Source organism: Podarcis vaucheri (genome assembly GCF_965113315.1).
Source record: "Podarcis vaucheri genome assembly, chromosome: 10".
NCBI lineage: Eukaryota > Metazoa > Chordata > Lepidosauria > Squamata > Lacertidae > Podarcis > Podarcis vaucheri.
This window is the reverse complement of record NC_138748.1, coordinates 62,739,897-62,761,674: the sequence shown is the minus strand read 5'-3', so window position 1 is coordinate 62,761,674 and position 21,778 is coordinate 62,739,897. Positions and strand designations below refer to the sequence as shown.

The 21,778-nt window shown below is 39.8% G+C and overlaps 1 protein-coding gene across 32 annotated transcripts in view; it reads right to left on the bottom strand.

The window, feature by feature from the left end:
• Positions 1-21,778, bottom strand: part of C2CD5 (C2 calcium dependent domain containing 5) — a 90,925-nt gene that overhangs the window by 21,220 nt on the left and 47,927 nt on the right. For 14 of the 32 annotated variants that reach the window (XM_082238714.1, XM_082238736.1, XM_082238745.1 and 11 more), the window contains 8 exons: positions 18,302-18,331; positions 14,686-14,800; positions 13,025-13,213; positions 10,548-10,739; positions 9,603-9,789; positions 7,021-7,185; positions 5,956-6,093; positions 3,869-3,932 (listed from right to left, as the gene is read on the bottom strand). In XM_082238714.1, coding sequence (XP_082094840.1) covers positions 3,869-3,932; positions 5,956-6,093; positions 7,021-7,185; positions 9,603-9,789; positions 10,548-10,739; positions 13,025-13,213; positions 14,686-14,800; positions 18,302-18,331 — 1,080 coding nt within the window. The remainder of the gene's footprint in view (positions 1-3,868; positions 3,933-5,955; positions 6,094-7,020; positions 7,186-9,602; positions 9,790-10,547; positions 10,740-13,024; positions 13,214-14,685; positions 14,801-18,301; positions 18,332-21,778) is intronic. The other 18 variants (XM_082238729.1, XM_082238730.1, XM_082238733.1 and 15 more) reach the window with 3 other exon arrangements.

Below are 21,778 nucleotides of genomic sequence, written 5' to 3'. Positions count from 1 at the left end.
AAGCAACCATGCAGGAAAACAGTAAAAATATGATATGAGCCCGAGATCCCCAACTGGAGAAAGGCCATGATTCGGTGGCACAGGATTTGCTTTTCAAGCAGAAGCTTCCATGATCAATCCCCAACATCTCCAGGTAGGGCTATGGAGAACTCCTGCCTGAAATCCTGCTGCCAGTCAGTGTCAACCATACTGAGCTACATGGACCAACGGTCAAACTCAATATAAGGTGGTTTCTTTGAAAGTACTTGCAGTCAGATATTTAAAAAAACAACAACTGCAAAATCCAATCAGTTGTTCAGTCTAGGTGACTGAATACAGACTGAAGAAGAAGAGACAAATTTTTGATATTTTTCAACCTTCTTGTTCTCATAATTGTAGAGAAAATCATCAAAATACACTTTGCAAAATGTTCATGAGAAATAAATCCCACTAGCACTCTATAGTGGCTGACAAATTCCACCAGGGGGCGCTCCTGGAGCCACAAATGCTCTTAAGTCCATTATGGAATGCAGCAAGAGAAACAGATCTATTCTAGCCTGTATATGAGAAACTGACTACCCAAAAATACTGGAAGGGTTTAAAGGAAGAAAGACGATATTGGAGGGAGGACTACAAAATGATGTATCAAAAGTGTCAAGTGGCTAGCAGATTGTGGACAACCTGGAAGTTGAGAAATGAAAACAAACGGGCACTAAAATATAACAATTATTATGGATGTTGTTGGTAGACTCACTAGCCCATGAAGTGTGATTGTGCAGAATTTATTACTTATAGAATTTGTATTGAATATTTTGACATGACAGTCCTCAAAGCAGTTTATAAACAGCCAATATAAAACTAAGTAACTAAAAGATATTATAAAGACCAGGGAAGAGAGACAGCGGAAGAAGACTGGAAGAAATTTAAGGACTATCTTAGGAAACATTGTAAAATTATGGAATGCTAGAATGACGTTGGTTTAGAAATTATGTGGTTTCTAGCTGTAATGATTAAGTAAAAAGAAAAGAAAGGCTAAAAATTTAAATGGACAATAAGGGAGAGGATTTGCTGAATTAATAATTGGAAATTGGAATACAGAAAGGGGAGGTATGGGGAAGTCGGGGAAGTAAGTTACAAGAAAATAAGGGATTAAAATTATACTTGTTTTTGTTTTATTTGTCTGTTTGTATTGTTGTTTTGTCTTGTTTTTATATAATCTTGGAAACTTTAATAAAAATCTTTTTTTTAAAAAAAATAAAATAAAAGATATTATAAAGGCAATATCCAAAAGGTTTTCCACATATTTCGCATTTGTCTCTGCTATTCTCAAGGGCTGTGAAGTGGTGGGAAGGGCAGAATCTTGCTATTATACAGCTGAGATGCACTGCAGAAAATCATGAAACTGATAAGTTAATGGAAGAACACAGCATTTCAGCACGCTGAGCGCCCCACCCACTGTACCCTTTTTAGTTGTTTGACTTTGAAACCTTTTCTGTCCACTGACCTAAAAGACAGTTCACGGACAGCAGTTTATTCAAGTACAAGTTAGCGGCATCTGTTTTTGGACCTGCAGGGCCTCAGACAGTGCAAAGTACAAGTGTGTTTTCAAATTCTGGAGGTTAAGCAGTTTCAAGAGATAAGAGAGTGGGGTGGGGAAATGACCATGACTGTGGAAGAACGTCAGAAAAGCCCAAATGGATCGCATCAAATATCCATCAACTGTAGGAAGTATCCTGTTACCAACATCAGTCAATCAAATGCCTCTGGGAAGCCCACAAAAGCATAATATCGGCCTCCCATTGTTGCTCCCCGCCAACTAGTACTGAGACCCTAGCTTAGTGAGCTATCTCATACTGTCTATACACAACCACTGGGCAGAGATGAGAATGGGGTAATCTACATTGACTCCTAGGACTGGCAAGCAGCATGGATCCCTTAGACAGGCCATGTAGAAAATACTGTTCCACTGACCAGGCCAAGAGGAGGAAAGCAAGATCATAGTAGTATTAAATAAGAGGAGCCTGGCCTTCTAGTTTTGTCAGCAAGGTTTCTGCATTCTAAACCTCAGGGTCAAACTCAGGCACTCCCAGTTCCAGCAACAGAACTAAAGGACCCTCCTGAGAAAGCACAGTCCAGCTCTGGGTGCAAGTAGGGCTGTCCCAATCTCAGGCTAGTCAGCACTGTTTGTAATGGTATGCAAGACCACTCTATGATTTACTGTGGGCTATATCCACACACACCGACTTTTTGTGACCAAGACTACCCCCAAAGCATAGCGTTTTTACATTTAAAAAAATTGGTCCCCCATGCAAAAAGGTTTTTTATTACCCGCAAGACATGTCCATTCCCCTGCACTTCATTTTTTTACTGACTGCTCCCATGGATCCCTTTCTGTGACACTATAATGCCAAAGGGTTTTTGTGAGGCCCTGAAAGACTGCCTCAGAACTTGTCCTTTTAAACAAATGCAATTTTGTGAACTATAATGAATGATTTAAAATAGTGTAAAACAGCTGCTGGGAATGCCTTTTGGAAGGCAAGCCTTGAGAACTGCAGCTATTACCACAGCCACTTTTACATGCAGCCCCAGAGTTCACCAGGGGTCAGCGTGGCCCTCGACCTGAAAAGGATTAGCCACCTGTGAACAAGAATATATACAATTTCTATGAACACAACAGATTTATTAACCAATTGCTCAACAATAATAGGATGGATTCTTAACCAGCAGAATCTTGAATCAATGCTAGGATCCCCTTAATCTGAGCATGTTTAATCACCCTTCAGCAGGTAATATGAAGCCTTTCACCCTTGGGAAACGTCAAGGTTTCTAATTTGTGGTGCCAGCACAAAAAAAGGAAAGTCATCTCTTTTACTTTATAAATCTTAAAAAGTTGTAAGGCGAGTAAAGTGAGCTAATCCAGGGACCCATCACATAAAGAAAAGATTGGTCACATTAGTAGCATTTGGAGAACAGACCTTCAGGGTCACGCTGCAAAGCATGTCAGAAAAGAGTCAACCCTCAACATGTTCTAATCTGACTCTGTGGACATGTGAAGCTCATCAGGGCACAGCCATTATAAGCAACCCGATATTGAAGGAACAAACACCCACACAACGGCTACTGAAACACACACAGCTTATTGGTAGATTGTATTGCAGCACCAACCAATCCTTCAACAACTTAGTCGAAAACACAATCATAGAGTCGGGCAGGACTCAAGCACTTCTTTGAGGATTGTGCAAGTTTGGTCTTTCAGCCTTTATCTCAGCCAGTGCCAGAAGAGATAGCATTAGAGAGATACTGTAAATGAACCCACCCTGTTTTAGACAAATATTTAACAAGTATCCAAGGTTATCAATCCTGTGGAGTTAGATGAGGAAAACAGGCTTAAAACCAATATTGAAGTATTAATTCAGAGCATCAAACTAGCGTTCTGAGTTAGGAGACGCCAAAGCAGGATGGAGAAGCACCGGAATGGAATCTGGTTTTCTGTCTGTGGGTTGACAGTATATATATGAATGCAGCCATCATCTCTCAACCTCAGAAACTTCTCTAATATGGGGGGGGGTAATAATTCTGACCTACATTATAAATTCACTGTAAATCTTACTGAGATAATATCCTCTTCAGAGGGTATTATATTATTGATCTAAAGTCCAGGCTAACAAAAGTGATTCAGATATATAGCATTAAATGTCTCACACAGTTTCAGTTCACTTTATGCAAGTAACAGTTCAATCCAAAAGTAAAGGTTCCCCACCCACCTTTGGATGGAGCATGTCCAATATACCTGATTACATGGTTCTTCATCAAATGAAGAGAATCGGCAGTTTATTGTTGGAGAGAACTGTCTAAAGTCAACAAAATTAGAAACCAATGTTTACCATACCTGAAGGTGGAGGGATATCTGTTAATAAAGAGTGAACATCTTCCATTGCATCTGTATCATCAATCTGAAAAAAGACAGTATATAAATTACTGGTATGTTGCACTCTGAAATTGGATTTATCAAGATTAATACAGCATATACTGTATGACATATACATATACATATACATATACATATACATATAGCCAAGGCTTTTTTGCTCCTAAAAACATGTTTGGTAACTTCAGTTAGGCTTAAAATCACCATCATGACTAAGTTTACCCCTGGACAAATTGAGCTGGAATTTAAATGTAACATGCTCAAGAGAAAGTGTGTTTATGAACACAGCTAAAATAATTTCAACTGGTATTTTCGCTCTTCAAGACAATTTGATGCTCATGATTTTTAGATGCTCATGATTATAAAACAACTGTCCATATTTTTTTAAAAAATATGTATTTATTTCATAAAGAATAGCTGTGCCAACTTTATAAAATATTTATTTCCTGATCTGTAGTGGCACAAGCTGTAGATTGGGCTGTGAGAGGGAAGGGATGCAAGAAAACAAATCTGCTAAACCAGCCCCTTCTTCAATTTTACCACTGTCACCATATGGATACAATTTTCCCCTGGCTGCCTCCACTAAACACTTCCCATATCTCTCTCCAACTTTTCTTAACTGGTGCAGTCAAATCGCCACATTGGACAGAGTGGTAAGGGAAGGGGTGAATAAGAAGGCACAGACACAAACCCAAAACAAACTTAGTTTTTAACTTAAGATTTTTGTGTGAGGTAACGAATTCAGAGTTTTTAAAGATGGTCTAGAAAAACATTTGTTTAAAAATAAACATTTGTTTAAAAACTATTTTAAAATAGTTTTGACTAGCTATCCATAAAAGCAAAATACAAATAAGAGAGTAAAAGGCATCCCTTCCCAACTTTTTGGACCACCAGACAGTAGATGACTGCTCTTTCAGTTTTCACTTCCCAAAACCTGTTAGGTTCAATTCTCCCCTTAGCTACTAAGTTCCTTAGCTGAATCTCTGACCTTGGTCAGAAAGCAGATGCAACAATTTCACCAACCAACCAAAATACAAAATTCTGAACAGCTATATTCCTTCAATGTCACAAATAAAGCAATACTTTGGTTAATAATTATCAAAGCAATCTTATCTAGAAATGAAAAAAACAGAAGAGCTCAATGAATGCTGAGAACAACAAACAACTTATACATTTAGGTCTTCACTGATCAAACAGGAGCTAAAAAATATTTGTTGTAGGCCACTAACCCCTTTCTAGTCTATTTTGGCTGATAGAGCATATCTGATAATTTGGATAGTTAAACTATAAGTTTGTCACTAAGAATTTTAGGATTGCCTCTCCTAGGGTTGTTATGTTACTGTCAGGGAACTGCCATCAGAGGCACGGGAGAAGGAGAGGGTCTCTGATTCTGCAGGGGAAGGTCCAAGCGCCAGAGGGAGACACAGCCGGGAAGAAGGGGAAGAGAATAAGTGTAACACCAGGGATGCAGGAGAGCAACGGGACAGGGAGGTGCAGGGGCTCCAGGACTCTTCGTTGGAAGTTAGCGAGGAGAGCCCAAGCACCCCGCTGCCCACGCCCACCCTGCGCAGGAGACTCCCGCGCAGTGAGAGGCGGAAACGATTGGGCGTCAAACAACTCTTATGTTGGCAACGCTTTAAGAAACGCCCACAGACAGATTCTACAAGTGACTAAGGGCAGCCACGCTAATATGGGCTGCGTAGTCCGGAGGGTTTAACCAGGCAATCCGATGCTCAAACGGAGCAGGATTACGCACGAGTAACTCCCAACCACTACAGTTACCATAAAAATTTTTGAATTCCTGCAACTTCTTATTTTAGAAAATCAGGTGTGTAAGGCAAACAATCTTATACTTTATGACAGTGGACAACCCCAACCCTCCCCAAGGATTATACTTCATGAAGTAGAATCTAGTTCACAGAAGCTTGCACCACAATAGATGTGTTAGTGTTTAACAAGAAACTATTCTTTAATTAGCAACTTTGATATTTTTATACCCTTTAAGTTCTTCAGAAGGCATGTAGAAGTCTAAACTTTACAGAACATACCTCCAAGACGAAAGCATCTTTTTTTCCATGTGACAGGTCCAATTCTGTAATTTCATCAGAACTTTCAGACTGTGATCTTAGCACCCTAGTACGCCTTGGTTCTGGAATGGGCGAACCTATAATTTCTTCAGGTGCCTCCTAAGCAGAACAATGGTATGAAAACATGTATGCATCCCTTATTTTATTAAATCTCGCTTATTTTAAATGCCATGACACTATACCCTTCCTCCAAAACAAAGGCAAAAAGTACAGGCACTGCCCCTTATCATCAGGGCCAAATTCAACACCTTGAAAGGTACAATCTGAAGAAGTGTTGAACAGCATGGATCAGGTCCCAATTCATGCAACGCAGAACTTCTTCAAAGTGCACCTTTCGATTGCTGGTGCTTCCTCCCTTCCTTGGCAGTGGATGAAGGGGTGCATGATTTCTGCAGTCTAAAAAAAAAGCACAGAGGCAGCATCCCCTAAAGCAGAAATACTGCAGTTCAAGAGCTGAGGAAGCAGTAAAGTGTTGGGCTGTTTAACTGTTCCTTTCCGAAGTACCCAAATGAGAACCTAATGGATGCAGCACCAGCATCTTCTTAGACTAAAGAATCCACCTACAACTTATGCTTTCTCTAGGAAATGAAGGGACATTGGGGCCCTGCAGTTTAAAAAGTTATGTACATAACTGAGCAGACTGCGGGTTCCTGAGGGTAAGCCAAGGCAGGAAATGAGAAAACCAAGACTAGACCTACATTGTGTAGCTGGGTTCTTTGGTCTTTTGGCCTTCCTCCTTTACAGAAGCCACCAATTTAGGCTTGAGATACATCAGGGGGTGAAGGGGCGTGGGGAGGAAAGGTTCAGTTGTTCTTGCAAACCTCTTTGTATATATGCGTTATATTAATAAAAAGAAACCTCCCTCCCCCCAAATTACAGACTTCCCCACTTGTGCACATGGCTACCTTCTAAGTAAGTTTCTTTGCTCATGTGCACAATCCATTCTGCATTAGCTAACAGGATATAGATTTGGTATGAACTGTGTATGACTCAGAATTGTTTGAACTGTTCCAAAACCTTGCTTACTGGAGGATTAATATCATAAAGCTCCTTATTTTTGGCTATTGTATCATTTATCTTCTTCTGCATGTGCGATATATGTTGTTCGTAAGTGGCGTCATTCGGCGTCTTCCCAGCAATTTGAATCCCACCAGGAGATGGTAAAGCAGTCAGGTATACACCTGTGGCAGACTTTAAAGAATAAGACCAAAAAAAAAATAAGTGCAATATATACTCATGCTTTTTTTAATAAATGCTTTCTAAGCATGCATTTCACACTATTTGTTAAATGTCCACTACAGTGGTGACTCGCAAGACGAAAAGAATTCGTTCCGCGAGTCTTTTTGTCTTGCGATGTTTTTCGTCTTGCGAAGCACGGTCCGTCACAACTGCGCCTCTTCAAGCGGCTTTTTAAAAAAAAGCAAGACGTTTTCGTCTTGCGAAGCAAGCCCATAGGGAAATTCGTCTAGCGAAGCAACGCAAAAACGAAAAACCCTTTTGTCTAGCGAGTTTTTCGTCTTGTGAGGCATTCGTCTTGCGGGGCACCACTGTATTTAAACTTGAATCTCACAATCACAAATTTTCTAGTAATGTTATACTATTGGAATAACTTCTGGAAGCTTTCCACACTAAACCCATTTGACAGAACATGTAATCCATTCAGCTTTTTAAAAAGATTAGCAACACAAAAATTCAAACATTGTAACAGATATTGCCTTCATTGTTCATACTTACAATTTTACAAAGACTGCTATAAGCTGGATCTTGCAAGAGTCTAGAGTGCCCTAGCTCTTATATCATCTTTGTGTTTTATATACAAAATACAACAGATAACATAGAAGCTGCAGACAGAGCATCCTAAGAATTTAACAATGAGCTTTATTCTGCCAGCAGCCTTCAAGGAACATCCCTAAATGCTAAATCTCAAAGTCTCTGTTTTCATTAGAAAACTACGGAGAAGATAAACGGCTGGATCATAGTTCTCATCCTAACATTCACTTTCTTCAGGCGTTCAAAACAAAGTGCGATGCCTCAGACTGGGTAGGATGATGCAGGGGTGTGAAAGCATGTGTGGCAATAGTGGGACTTAGGAGCACATCTCCCAAGCCCACAAATGCTCTTTAGAATGGGTGAAGAGAACTCAAGAATGCTCCATTCCTGGCTGCAAGACTGTTTCTACCAACAATTATTTAAGAACTTGAAAAGGCCTGCTGGATGAGGCAAAAAAGCCCATCTAGTCCAGTCCTGTTATCACAATGGCCAATCAAATGTCTATGGGAGGCCTGCAAGCAGGTTGTGAGGACAACAGCTCTCTCCCTACATGTGATTCTCATCAACGGGTATTCAGAGGCATACTGCTTTCCGTATCACACATTAGAACTTAGCAGCAGGAACACAGTTCTCTGGAGTGCAGCTGATGCTATTGAACATATACTGACATGGATGGAGGAGCTGAAATATAGGAGAGATGCTGCAAAGGGAAGGAAGGTGTTTTTTTGGGGGGGGACAGAGTTTTGAGCATGAGACTGGAGTCTATGGGAAATGCAGACTGACTCTTTAAGTAATGACCTTCATTTCTGGTTGGAGAGAGCCACAGTTGTGTCACCTGCTGATTCTGCCAGCTGCCAATGGCTATTTTCCAGGTTCTTTATAGCCTTGAAAAACTTTAAGTCCACTGAAGTCTGCCATTCCCAAACCTATAATCTTCCCTCATCCCCAGAAATACATTTAATCAACTAAATACATATCTTAAATACTACCTTCTCCTTTTGGTGTCATCATTTATTTATAATAGGTACTTTTTATACTGCCCTTCAATCATATTCCATGGCAGTTTAGAAGAAAGACTAAACAGCGCATAATCAAAAAAGCATCACAACTAAGACTAGATTGTACCATCCATTTAATTGTGCAGTTACCATCATGGAAAAGTATTGAGGCATTCCAGGTGGCTGCTCACCAACTGTGGAGCCCGCTTCTCTTAAAGCATGGAAGGCCAGCTGGCTGCCTGTAGGCCAAATACACCCACCTTCTGAGTCAATTCTGTATGCTTTACTGGTAGCTTGACCAAGTTTCAAGTAAGGCACAGCAAATGCTTTTCTCATTTAATTGCAATGAAAAGAAAAACGTATGCTTGCACAAAATGTAAATAGCCCATACTTTGTTTCTTTTTTACTTTGTTTATAACATGTATTTTTACTTTCTTTATAACATGTGTGTAAATAGGACAATGCATGTCCTTGTGCAGAACACTATGCCTGAATGCATGTGCTCCATAATTTTGGAAGGCCTAACTGCCAAATAGCGCCAACTTGATTATAGAGCCTAACTATTTGGTTGTGGAAGATTGCCACTTTCTAGAGAACATAATGGCTACCAATAAGACTTTGCCTGACTATCTCAGTCAAAGTCTGATCCTCTATAATTTCTAGAAGAAATGTAAAAAAAATTCCTCTTTGTACTGGCATCCAGTGACCAGGAGTAAGCAGCTATGGGGATATTCTAATTTAAATAGAGGTGTTGTTTTCATTATGTGGGTTTTATTTTATTTTAACTGCTCTCCAGAAAAGGGAATAAAAGAACCCCAAAATAAATACAGAAAAACTTACTGCCAAACCCATTAGCATTGTTTCTCCTACTGTGATCTGAATCCTCAGTCCAAAAAGAGCATTCATTCCTTTCAGTTTTAGCTTGTTCATCAGCTGAGTGTGTACTTCATATTCCATAAATGGCAGCAGATTACTGATGGAAGTTGCATTTGCTTCGGCTTGCGCTTTCTTTTTCAGCCGACACAACCTATTGGGATGAACAGTAAAACACAAAGGGTCATGTTCAACTATGTTTTAGTTGGAGTTGTCCCACTGAAATTAATGTATATGACTAAGCTAGTTCCATTAATTTCAATGCATCTACCATGAGGCAAACCTAGTTGAATACTATCCAGAGTGGTAGGCCTGGTCTTATATGAAAAGTCTCTTAGCAATGGCTAAGAATTTTAACACCAAAAAAATGCCCTTTTCTATAAAAGCATGATTCCCGAGGCTCCCCACCACAATCAGTGATATGCCAAGCTATAGGTAAAATGGGTTGAATCTAGCAAAGGTCTAACAGGTAAACTAGAAGGTCTGAACAAAAACAAAGGACTAGATTAAAAAAACACAGTCTGACAGATGAGTTTTAAAGCTTACCAGCAACAGAATTATGGGCAGCATTATCTACTAAATATGTAAATTAAAAAAGGGGGAAATGCAAGTTCCACCCAGAAGGGAGTATCGCCAAGTTAAATGGTACCTCCTTCCTAGAAAATGTGCTTAAGCTGTAAGCAAAAAAAATTATGTGTCAGAAGTAACAAGTTGCTTGTCTTGACAAAAAGCGTCCAGACTAAAATTCATTTTTTGCCTTCCCTTTTCCAGAGTAGCCCTGCTCTTGGTAAAAGGAAACTTTCAGATGCTGCTAAAGGGGCCAGCGCTACTAACACTGATAACTGTATCCTGCTCTTTAAAACAAACAGAGAGGTCAAAACAGAGAGCAAAGCAAATCTGGCAGAAAGATACCTGGCTTGAATGAGACATCCTTTCCCAACCACCAGTGCATCCACAGGCAAATCTATTGTTGTGAAAAGAACATCAGGGACTTTTTGCTTCCTGCAGTTACAGCAGTAAGTGAGGTGAGCAGGGAATGGCATGTTGAGCTCATCGTATGGTATGTGGCAAAAGCCACAACCCAGAGGTGATGTTTCCTCTAACCTAAAAAATGAGATTGTGAGACATCTAATATTACCAATCAGACACCATCTTGTGAAATATAAATATTGTATTTTACTGTGTGTTTTTTTAAAAAAACTGACCCATGCAGGCACTAACAGAACCCATACATTGTGGTGGTCAACTTTTGTTCTCTTTTTATGGTCCTTGCAACTGACTGAGCTGGTAAACAGTCACACACCTGTCACCCGTAGTGAGTCAAAATTGCTTTCAAGAGATCAGGCAGGGACGCTGTATAAGTTTGTTCTCCTCCCTCCTTCCTTTTTAAGGTATGCTTGTATATGCAAGGCAAGGCTGGAATACATGGGAACTAATGGTAGAATACTTGATTTTATCAATGTTAAAAGTCAAGCTTCTATAGAGTTACAGTCTTAACAAGAATAAAAAAGCCCAGTACAACGGAAAAAACCAAGTTGCATAAATCAGAGGGACAATTGCAACACAGTACTGTAATAAGATGGACTGTTTTTGATTAGAATGAGCAAATATATGGCTATGGCTTTGCCTTTGTCTTAACAAAGACCTGACTGTACCCTGAGGGATCTTGTTTTTGGAACATAACACTCATTTGGGCACCTTTACAACAGGTTCTGGCAGTTTGAATTTGAGCAGAGATCGAATGCATGAGAGCAGTGAGTCAGCAAAAGGCAAAGCACTTTGGGGTGCAGCTGTTCTCTTTGGGAGTCTGATGCAGGATTAACAGTTGTGCTGCCTCCTCTAGGAGTCTGTTTTGCTTGTTCTATACTCTGCCCGCATCTTTGTAAATAAAACTCATTATGGCAAGAACACCCAACGTCATTTTCCTGATCCAAAGAAAACCCATAATACTACCCCATTACTTCTTACCTCTTGGGGAAATAGGGAGCACCTAAACGTATGTATTGTCTCGTGTTTCTGACAGCTACAGCGTAATCTGAACATGGAGAGCTACTGTTTGCAAATCTCAAAATATTCTGCACTGAATATTTCATAAAAGGTGGGGTATATGTTTTGGGGATAAGCAAATGAAATCACAGGACATGGTAGTTTATATTGTTATCTGCACATATAACACCTTATCCCTCTTCTTTATTTTTAAACTACCACACATCTTCGCTGTACCTTGCACTGATAGGATTTTTCAGCTGAGCAAGTGGACCAATTTGATGCTTTCGGCATAAAAAAACTGGAATTCTGATAACACAATTTGCATATCAAAGCTTCATCATATAAACAACTGGGTACAACCCAAGCAGCAAAAGTTAGACGTAAAACACCTTCCCTTCAGAAGCACTGAAACAAACTCATCTTGTCTAATGGAAGGGATGGATTGTATAAACAACAGCTTTAAAATAAAATTCAACAAGAACATCTCTTGCAATAGAGCCCACTGAAAAGAACAGCATATACACATATTATATTCAAAACGTGGTGCTTACCATCTTTGTATTTATTTGATAATTTTTTATATACTGGGGGAGGGATAACAATATACACTATTTTATGAGGGCACAGAGGGAAAATGGTTAGGTGCAGACATAATGCTATTGATCCCTAATGATGAACTGGCTTAAGATGTACTTTATTTAAGTAAAAGTTTAATCCACTAATATTTGCAAGGCAATGAGGAAACAAAGGGGAGTGGGAATGTACCAAGATGCAATGATGTAACGACAGGTATACATTACAGTATTTTATAGGCCTGCAGGGAGGCAGGGGAAATACTGGCTTCTGGGAGAAAGTGGGAGCTGCCTTCTAGTCTAACCTCAAGCAAAAACTTTTTATCAATACAGCCTGCTGTATTGGAAAGCACCTGTGTCCTAAACCACTAGATGGTGCCACGTTGAAGAATGAGTCGTGCTTCAATGCCATCAGCTCTAGCTAATTTTCTCAGGCTTAATACCTCTGACGTTTCATGAACTTTAGTTGACATTTTTAAAGAGTTAAATTTACCCATGCCCATTCAAAAGATTTCGTCAATATTTCAAGAGAGGCAAATTGCCACATGATACATTTATCATCAAGCTTATGCAGTGAAACGACACAGGGGGTCACTTGTATGCAGTGTGCTATGAGAAGCAGAAAAGGAAGGAGTGGCAAAGAGGAAGAAAAGATTTGCATTATGTGGTTAGTAGTCAAATGTGTTACCTTGCTGAGGCTGTTAGAAATTTGAAAACAATAAGGCTAGAGATTTGGTGCAGAGCTCCACAACTTCTGTTGTTGTTAGTGAAAAATCAGTAAAGTGGTTGGCTCCGCATCCTGTACTGTATGTAACACTGGTAACCTACCCTAATAGAGAAGAACTATCCTGGTTTTGAGGAAAAAAATCAACCTCTCCCTTCTCTGACCCTATGGAAAAGTAGCCAGGCTGCCATGACAACCTTTGTTCCAAACAGACTTCCGTGGTGCCATCCTGGAGAAACCTAGGGTTCAGTACAGCTGCCGTGCCAGATGCAGACAAAATACAGACCTCTTCACTATAGAAAAGAAAAGAAGATGATAAAGCCACATTTTTGATTATATGCATTTTTAAGCATCCTATTTAGTACAAGTCAAAACAACAATTATGAAACCAATTCAGAGCAAACCCTTTTGGAGCTATATAGCCCAAGTTGAAGAATATAGTTACAGCATTCAGGAAAGGTGAGGCAGCCCTCTGCAGCCAGCAGGACTGCACTCTCTTCTCATCAACAGATGATTGACAGGTGTCTATCCCACCCACCCAATCCAAGTTGGCCAGTAGGGGAGATAAAGATCTGACCCACTGGGCCAAAAAGGCTCCCCACTTCTATTCTACCAATATACACTAGAACTGTTGCTGGCGTATTTTCCCAAACATGTTGAATGAGTGAACTTTTACTGCTGTGAAGTTTAGAGATAGTTGGCCACCCAGTTCAAAAAGAAGACATTTCTTTCCAAGCAGCATTGATCAAAGAATGATCTGGGGACAAGAGAACACATAAAATCCTCCCATAGGTTGTGAAGCCTAAGCAAGGGTGCACTATAAAAAAGGTAAAAGACCCCTGACAGTTAAGTCCAGTCGCAGATGACTCTGGGTTATGGCACTCTTCTTGCTTTACAGGCCAAGGGAACTGGCGTTTGTCCGCAGACAGTTTTTCCAGGTCATGTGGCCAGCATGACTAAGCCGCTTCTGGCACAACGGAACACCGAAACCAGAGCAGCACACGGAAACACAGTTTACCTTCCGCCAGAGCGGTACCTATTTATCTACTTGCACTTTTTTGCGTGCTTTCAAACTGCTAGGTTGAAAGGAGCTGGGACCGAGCAATGGGAGCTCACCCCGTCGCGGGGATTCGAACCGCCAACCTTCTGATCGGCAAGCCCAAGAGGCTCAGTGGTTGAGACCACAGCGCCACCCTAGGGTGCACTATGTTCTCCTGTAAATACAAGGATCTAATTAATTGTTCTGCTCCATCTACAAGAAACAGCAGTCAATACTAGAGTAATGGAAGCTTCCTACAGTTCTGTTGCTATATTTATTTATTCAATTATTCCATTAATTTATAGACCAATTAATTTTTTTTTCAAAAATCTAAGTGATTTTCAAAGTAAAAAACGTAAAACTGCAAGGTTTAGATTAAAAATAACAACACAAAAAGACATTATCACTGAAAAGAATCCAGAACCAGAATACTGAAACAAACTACCAAGCAGTGCAGTCTAAAAAACAAGAATCAGGAAATGCCTGAACAAGTAGGTTTTTGATAGGCATGTGAAACACATCACAGTGATGCATCTTTGGCATGCGCCAGAAAGGGTGTTCCTGCCTCTCTGCCTGTTTTCTGCACCATTGTCTGAAGCATTCTCACTGCCTATCTCAGCTTTGCCTACACACTGCTTCCTGCAGTAATTTCTTCTCCTTCCACACATGCTGCTTGTATGATTCAGGACTCATTTCAAAAGCATTACAAAAATATAAGTGATTTACCAAATGCTAGTTGATTCACTGTAGCCCACTACAGCATGACACCCCAGTGCCTTTGCATGGGATTTAATTTCTTGTCGTATTTCGGCCCACCATGCATCTCGTGTCTCTGGGTCATCTGAAAGATAAAGCAAAAATCAGTCACTGTTCTGCACTAACACAAGCATGTAAAACTTTGTGGCTAAAGATCAAGAATAATTTAGCTTTCAAGCTGTCCCAAGCGCCTGACAACTTTGTTTTTGCTTCCTATCAGCCTATCTCTATACTGATTAGGTAACCTTGCTTATTCCTTTGTAGTGCTGATTTCATGAACTGAAACCTTGTTGATTCACTTGACTTCTTAGAAAAACCCAAGATTTTTATGGATTTACTTTGTCCAACATTGCCTGCACCGGGGAACGTTGTGGCTATGAGCTACACTCATTACCTATCTAACCTTATATGTGCGTATTTATTTCTTGACTAAAATAGAGCAGTAGCCTCTGTTACCAGGATCTACCTCAAATCCCACTGTAAGAACATCCGTAGTCACCAAATCTCAATGTTAAAGAGATCACACTCATTGTGGTTTCCTCCCTCTCTGGGCATCACTTTCAAAAACTCCATAGTCAGGATACCAAGAAATGTGGAGCTTAACGCTTGTTGTTTGTGTATAGAAGCCCCCATCGCTATATGTAATTCTCCATCGATGGTGTTTTGTTTTTCGAATACACCCTGAGAGCAAAAACCATAAAACTTTTGTGTCAGTCTTCTACAACTCCATATTCCAGGTAGTCCTTCTCCCTCAGCCTCTGGTCATAGCCAATAGCCACCCTCTTGCCCATTAGGGCAAAATAAGGACCTCACTTCTGGTCCTTAACTATGACAATGTGTAAATTGCCATGTTTAGGCCTTCCTTTCTTAACAGTGGGAGAGGGGAAATCAGTGTTTTGACCCTTACAGCTTTTGAGGCATGCACACAGCGCCAGAGGTCAAAATGATCCTGCACAAAGCTGCTTATAATTTTAGTTGTTGGCCATAGCTGCAGATGCTTAGCCCAGAAAATCTTCTGTCCACCAGAAAGGAGCATAGAGGATGAAATGTTCTGTCTATTTTCGTAACAGACTAATCAGTAACTCAACTTCTACCAACATCACAGATGGGATCAAGGGTCAATAGTACCCCCACAGGTGTACTACGCCACTTTATAACCCTGAACTGTTTAACCCCACCCCTCAATTAGAACTTTTCTTGTGAAAAAGCAAAACCATTTTTGTATCATAGCTATTTTTGTGCAAAACTAAATAACCTGGTTTTGGGGGTCACTGAGACCCCAACTGCAAGCAACCAGAATCCTCACTTCTGTAGGTGGCAAGACAGTTCAGGACCTTTAGATGCCCATTTATCTCTAGATACATAGAACCATCTCTGCAAAATGTGTTCTGATGATTTCTAGGGCACAATGTCACTAGCCTCCTTCAAAAGAAAGACTGAAGTTCTCAAACTGAGGACAGGTTTCAGCGCTGAACTACAGGTGTGAGAGACAAGCTTACCCTTGTGTGTGGCCTATGGGATACGTTTAATAACACTCACACACAATATTTCATTATTACATATGATAATGTAATAACTGGTGAAAAATTAGTGCCATGCAAAGAAAGATGTCCAATGAGGCAGTATATGCCATCCAAATTCACAAAGTATGGCATAAAACTCTGGCTGTGTTGCAATTCCAAAACATCATGCTTATGATACAGATATGTATATATAAGCGGGGACTGGAGAACAGTAGTCAGACAGTAGTCAAGAAACAAGCAACGCAAGATTTACAGGATTATGGATGAAATATAACAATAAACAGCCAGGGGATTGGTGCGGAAAACCTGACTCTGGGTGGCTCACTGAGAAAACAAACAAACCAGAAATTCTCCCCAAGTTCCTTGCCCACAAATCCTGAAGTGTCCACAGCAACATATTTTGGCTTTCAAGAAGATTTGACACTTTTCAGTCATAGGCTAACTACGTAGATCGGAATTTTAAGCTTGAGACCATTCTGTATTGTATTAAATTAAAGGAGGCATAGATGCCTGTGGCCAGATTGTTTTCATATACAGTTCCACATGCATGATTAAACTGTGGCTGATGGTACTTAAATATATAGTGGACACTCACTGCTTGTGTCTGAAAACTGAACAACCCACTGTAGTGTGAGTATCCTGAAAAATCCCCTTGTGGCTGATCTAATTCTAAAGTTCATCAACCCCTCCTCTAAGTCTAGATATGTAGCTAGCTTGCTTGGGGCAGTCTCAGAACTGGTAAATCATTTGTCTGGCCTACTCTTACGAGTTGTGAAAAGTGGTGCTTTCTGCTCAGGCTGCTCAGTTATCATGCACTATGGTTACAAAGTCTGCAATACCAACCTCACTTACCTGGGCGTAAGACCTATTGAATTCAATAGAACTTACTTCTGAGCAGACATGGTTAGGATTGCTCTGTTATTAATTTAGAAGAAATTATAAACCTATTATTATTATTATTATTATTATTATTATTATTATTATTTTAAAAACCTAAGCAGTATACATGAAAAACAACATAAAACAATTATTTGTTGTTACCAGGAGTTCACCACTCATTATTACTGCACCCTTATAATGTAATTATAACATTTGCATAAGTATATGTGTGTTAATGGCACTTTTTAAGTTTAAACGGTGGAATCAGTTTTCACACTTTACATAGTGAAGTGTTGCTAACCCCAATGATTTATGGGCAATTATGGTGTTTTATTGGGAAAGAGGTCTCAAAAAGGCATGAATTTTATTTTGTTTTGTTTTACTTGCATATGGTCTCATGCTTGATAATTTCCACCAGGTATTTTCTTTTAATAGCTTTCCTGGAGCATATCTAACCATGATATCAAATTGATACAACTTTTTTTTTCTATTGAAAGTGGTTTAAACTATTGGGGGTTGGACTCGATGGCCCTTGTGGTCTCTTCCAACTCTATGATTCTATGAAAAGCAATGTGGAATATGGCATAGTTTACAGTTAAGCCATTCTTTCGCTACCAGTCTGTGTTTTCATATTGTTATGACAACCAAAAAAATAATCAAATGAGACACACAGCCTATTGCTGCTGCAACCAAAAAGGGAAAGATGTTGTCTTACGCTAGTAAATAAAATGGCATTTATTAAATGAATCAAAAACTCAAGGTATAACATTCATTTTAAAGAACAATTTTGTTAACACTGTAACCATAAATGACACATTTGTGAGGATGCACTGATGGTAAACCTTGTTTTTGCACCCTGGTCTTAAAACAGATTTACTTGGAAGTGGGTTCCAATGATTGCAAAGAGAACTTACTCCCAAGCAAGGTGTTCAGAGCAAGAATCTTTAATTCATTTATTTTTCAAATGGCTTACACATGCACCAGCAGAAATATTTGTGGAGGTTATTATGGAGCCCAACACAACCAAAAATCCAAAAGCAATCTTAATTCTCAAGAAAAATGTGTTTAAGAGCAGGACTTGCTAATTAAGAATAAAGAAATGCATTCAGCAGCGAGCACACACACAAGCAAATAAACAAAAACAAACAAACAAAAATGACTTACTATGTACTGTGAAAGCTTACTTATAAAGGAGAGAGGGCTTTGGGGACTCCCTTTCCATAACACAATTTCAGAAGAGGTCACCATAAAGAGAAATAAAATGAATGCATTTATGAGTTTCACTGACTCCATAATGACAACCATATCATCATACAGCCATATTTATTCTAAGTGTGGCTGGCCCTGCCTTTTTAAAAAAGCATGCAGTGACTAAACTAAGAATACAAAGCATACTGCTATAAATTAGGGCTGAAAAACTGGCAGCTCGAGTGAAATCTTGGGTGATGGTGGTGGGGCTTGGCTCAAGGCCTCCCACAAAATGGAAGGCTAGCAGCTAACCATGTAAGACCTGCAGTCCCCTAGGTGTTTCTGAACTCCAGCTCCCCGCAGCCCCTCAACCACCACTGATGGTCACAGGGAATAAGAATTGTAGTGTAGGAACACTTGGAGGGTTGGCCATTTCTCATGTAATGTGTAGGCTATCTCAAAAGACCTAACTATCTAAGGCTCTAATGAATCATTTTGATAAAATAGGTAGACCTTGCTCATAGTGTAAAAGTTTGAGAATAAAGCTTGCCAATACTCAAATGGGCATGCCTTCTAAAGAGCATAAGGATATCTAGTAATGAATCAAGATACAGTCGTACCTTGGAAGTCGAATGCAATTTGTTCCGGAAGTCTATTCGACTTCCAAAATGTTTGGAAACCAAGGCACGTCTTCCGATTGGCTGCAGGAAGCTCCTGCAGCCAATCGGAAGCCGTGTCAGATGTTCGGGTTCCAAAGATCATTTGCAAACCAGAACATTCACTTCCGGGTTTGCGGCATTCAAGAGCCAAAACGTTCAACTCGCAAGGCATTTGGGATCCAAGGTACGACTATAGTTTACTTCCAGACAAGGCTGACCCAAGACATTTTGCTGCCTGAGGCAAAGGACAAGATGGTACTCCATACACTCCATGTACAGAAGCTGACCAGAATGGAAGCTGGATATTACTTTAACACTGGAGGCAGAATAGCAGAATTCTCCATTACACCTGAGGGAAGTCGGCCGGCTTAGGAATCGTGGAACTCATAGCTGTGGCACCTCATTGCCGCTCATCAGCATCTACTTCGTTAGATGGCTGCCTCATTCTGTCTAATGTTAAGGCCATCCCTGGGTCCAGACAACATCCTGCTTAACCCTTACCACACTGAGAAGAAGCCAGGACCAGCTGGGAACCAAAAGCTAGATGCTTCAGAAGAAATAGTTGTCCACCGTTTAAAGATATGAATCTTTAAACTATTTAATATGCATCTTAAGCACCCACGCTGGTGTACATGCCTATAATTAATATCTCCAACAATACTGGTGTTACATCACTGGCATTCTGTGGTACTGTGTTGGTAAAGCAAAAATGCATTTGCCGGCATAGTGAGATCAGTCCATCAGCTACTAAAAAGTGTAGAAGTACGGTAATCATATATCTGTAACTCCCGTTTTTATCTCCCAGAATGAAATTTGGAGCATTTTATTAATTTCTATTAAACCTAGCATTCTATTAATTTCTATTAGTTTCTGCCATAGTGGATCACAGGCAGGCAAACAGATTTACAAGGTGCACCCACTTCTTTGGCTGTTTCCATTTCTTTCCTATTCTCCAGTCAAGGGCAGACTTAAGACTCTATCCAGACATCAGAGCTGAGGATCAGTTATTCAAGTGGATGGGGTCTTTTTAGGACAAAAACTAAACCAGGTCAGACTCCTACAATGGAAAGTGAATAGCTCACTCAAATACCTTTCTAGGCACAAATGGAGTCTGATGGGGGAAATGTTCATCTAACCTTATACTGCAAGCTTCAAATTCTGTATGTGGAGAACCCAGGCAACAGTCCAGAGGAGTGGGAAGCAAGTTCCTTGGAGCTTTTTCAATGCTTTTCTCTCGCCAATGGCAGCCCCCTGCACTGCTTGACTAGCCATTTTTGAAACTTGTGGTAATCCCAAAAGCACTTCTTAGAAAGTAGCATGAGAAGCTGCTTTTTGGTAATAAAACTGAGATTTCATAGTTCCTTAAGCATGCCTTAAAGGGGTACTGAGGAAAAAGGACAAAATATTCTGGGCTTGCAAGATAAAGGTAAAGGTACCCCTGCCCGTACGGGCCAGTCGTGTCCGACTCTGGGGTTGTGCGCCCATCTCACTTAAGAGGCCGGGGGCCAGCGCTGTCCGAAGACACTTCCTGGAAGAGATTATAATTAAATTTGGTTTGGGGGTTTTTATATAGTGAATGAAAAACACGACTGCTGCATTGAAACTGAGAAAATGTCTTTCTAAAAGCAAGGGTTTTAAAAGAGGGGAAAGGGGAAAAACAGCTTTTCCTAAATTATACAATGATCCACAGTAAGAAAACATTAAAATACTTACTCTAAAAATCTAAGTGTCATCACTCTTTTGTGTTGTAACTGTGTCTCAACGTATATAACATATGTAGTTACTGATAGTATTGCTTAACCTTCTAAATAATTAAGTTTGAATGAAAGTTCAGAAAAGCAGGTCAGAGAAGATGAGACAAGAGAGAGGGAGGGTGGGGAAGATAACAAGGCAAGCAAAAAAAATCAAAACACAAGCAAATATATGAAAATTGCAAACATGGTTAAAAAAGGTCAGAGTGGTAAAAAAAAATGCTCAAAAGAAAGAGGCAGAAACACTGTTGAAGGATCCCTAGACTAGATCCATAGACCCATCCTGTTTCTTTCTGCTAACAAGTGGGATTCTGTAGCTCACAGAGTTTAAAAACAAGTTATCTCCTATTCCTGCTACCTCTACAGTAATAAATCCTGATGAGCTCCATTCATGTGTGTTATTTGATTGTAGTGTCTTCACAATAGTGAACACTTGTTCACTGTCAATGTTTGACTAGCACCAGTTACTGAAAGGTCACTGAGTTAAAACCACTCAATGGCTAAAAACCAGACCTAAAAGAACATTGTGAGATCATGGTTAAACGCCATGTGGCATACTGCCACGTGGAATCCAATAACAAATGGCCAAACCAATGTTTTTTCCCCCTAGCTTTTAGCAGAGAAGAACTACGAGGATCACTTAACAGGTAGTGTATGGGAGCAGGACCAGCTGCACTGCATCCAGAAAAGCACATGCCAAACTACAAAGTTTTAAAACAAAGTTTCTCCTCTCATACATAATTTAATTTAAAAGGTAAAAAAGAAATGAATTTCTCTTCCACAACATCATAGGTTTTAATGGATTTTAGTTCCCCCTCTATTAAAGTTAACCAAAGAACTTTGTATATATACAAAATGCAATGCATATTCACACACAATATACGCAAACTTACCTTGCATGTAAAAAGATAAAAATGACTTTAATAAATAAATAAAAATCAATACACCACAACATGGCAAGAATAGTTCATACAAAACACTGGAATGCAGTGCAATGTGGAGCATTCTATTTTTTCTGACATGTTTTTTTTTTTTTTACACGAGCCACACAATTTCACATGGG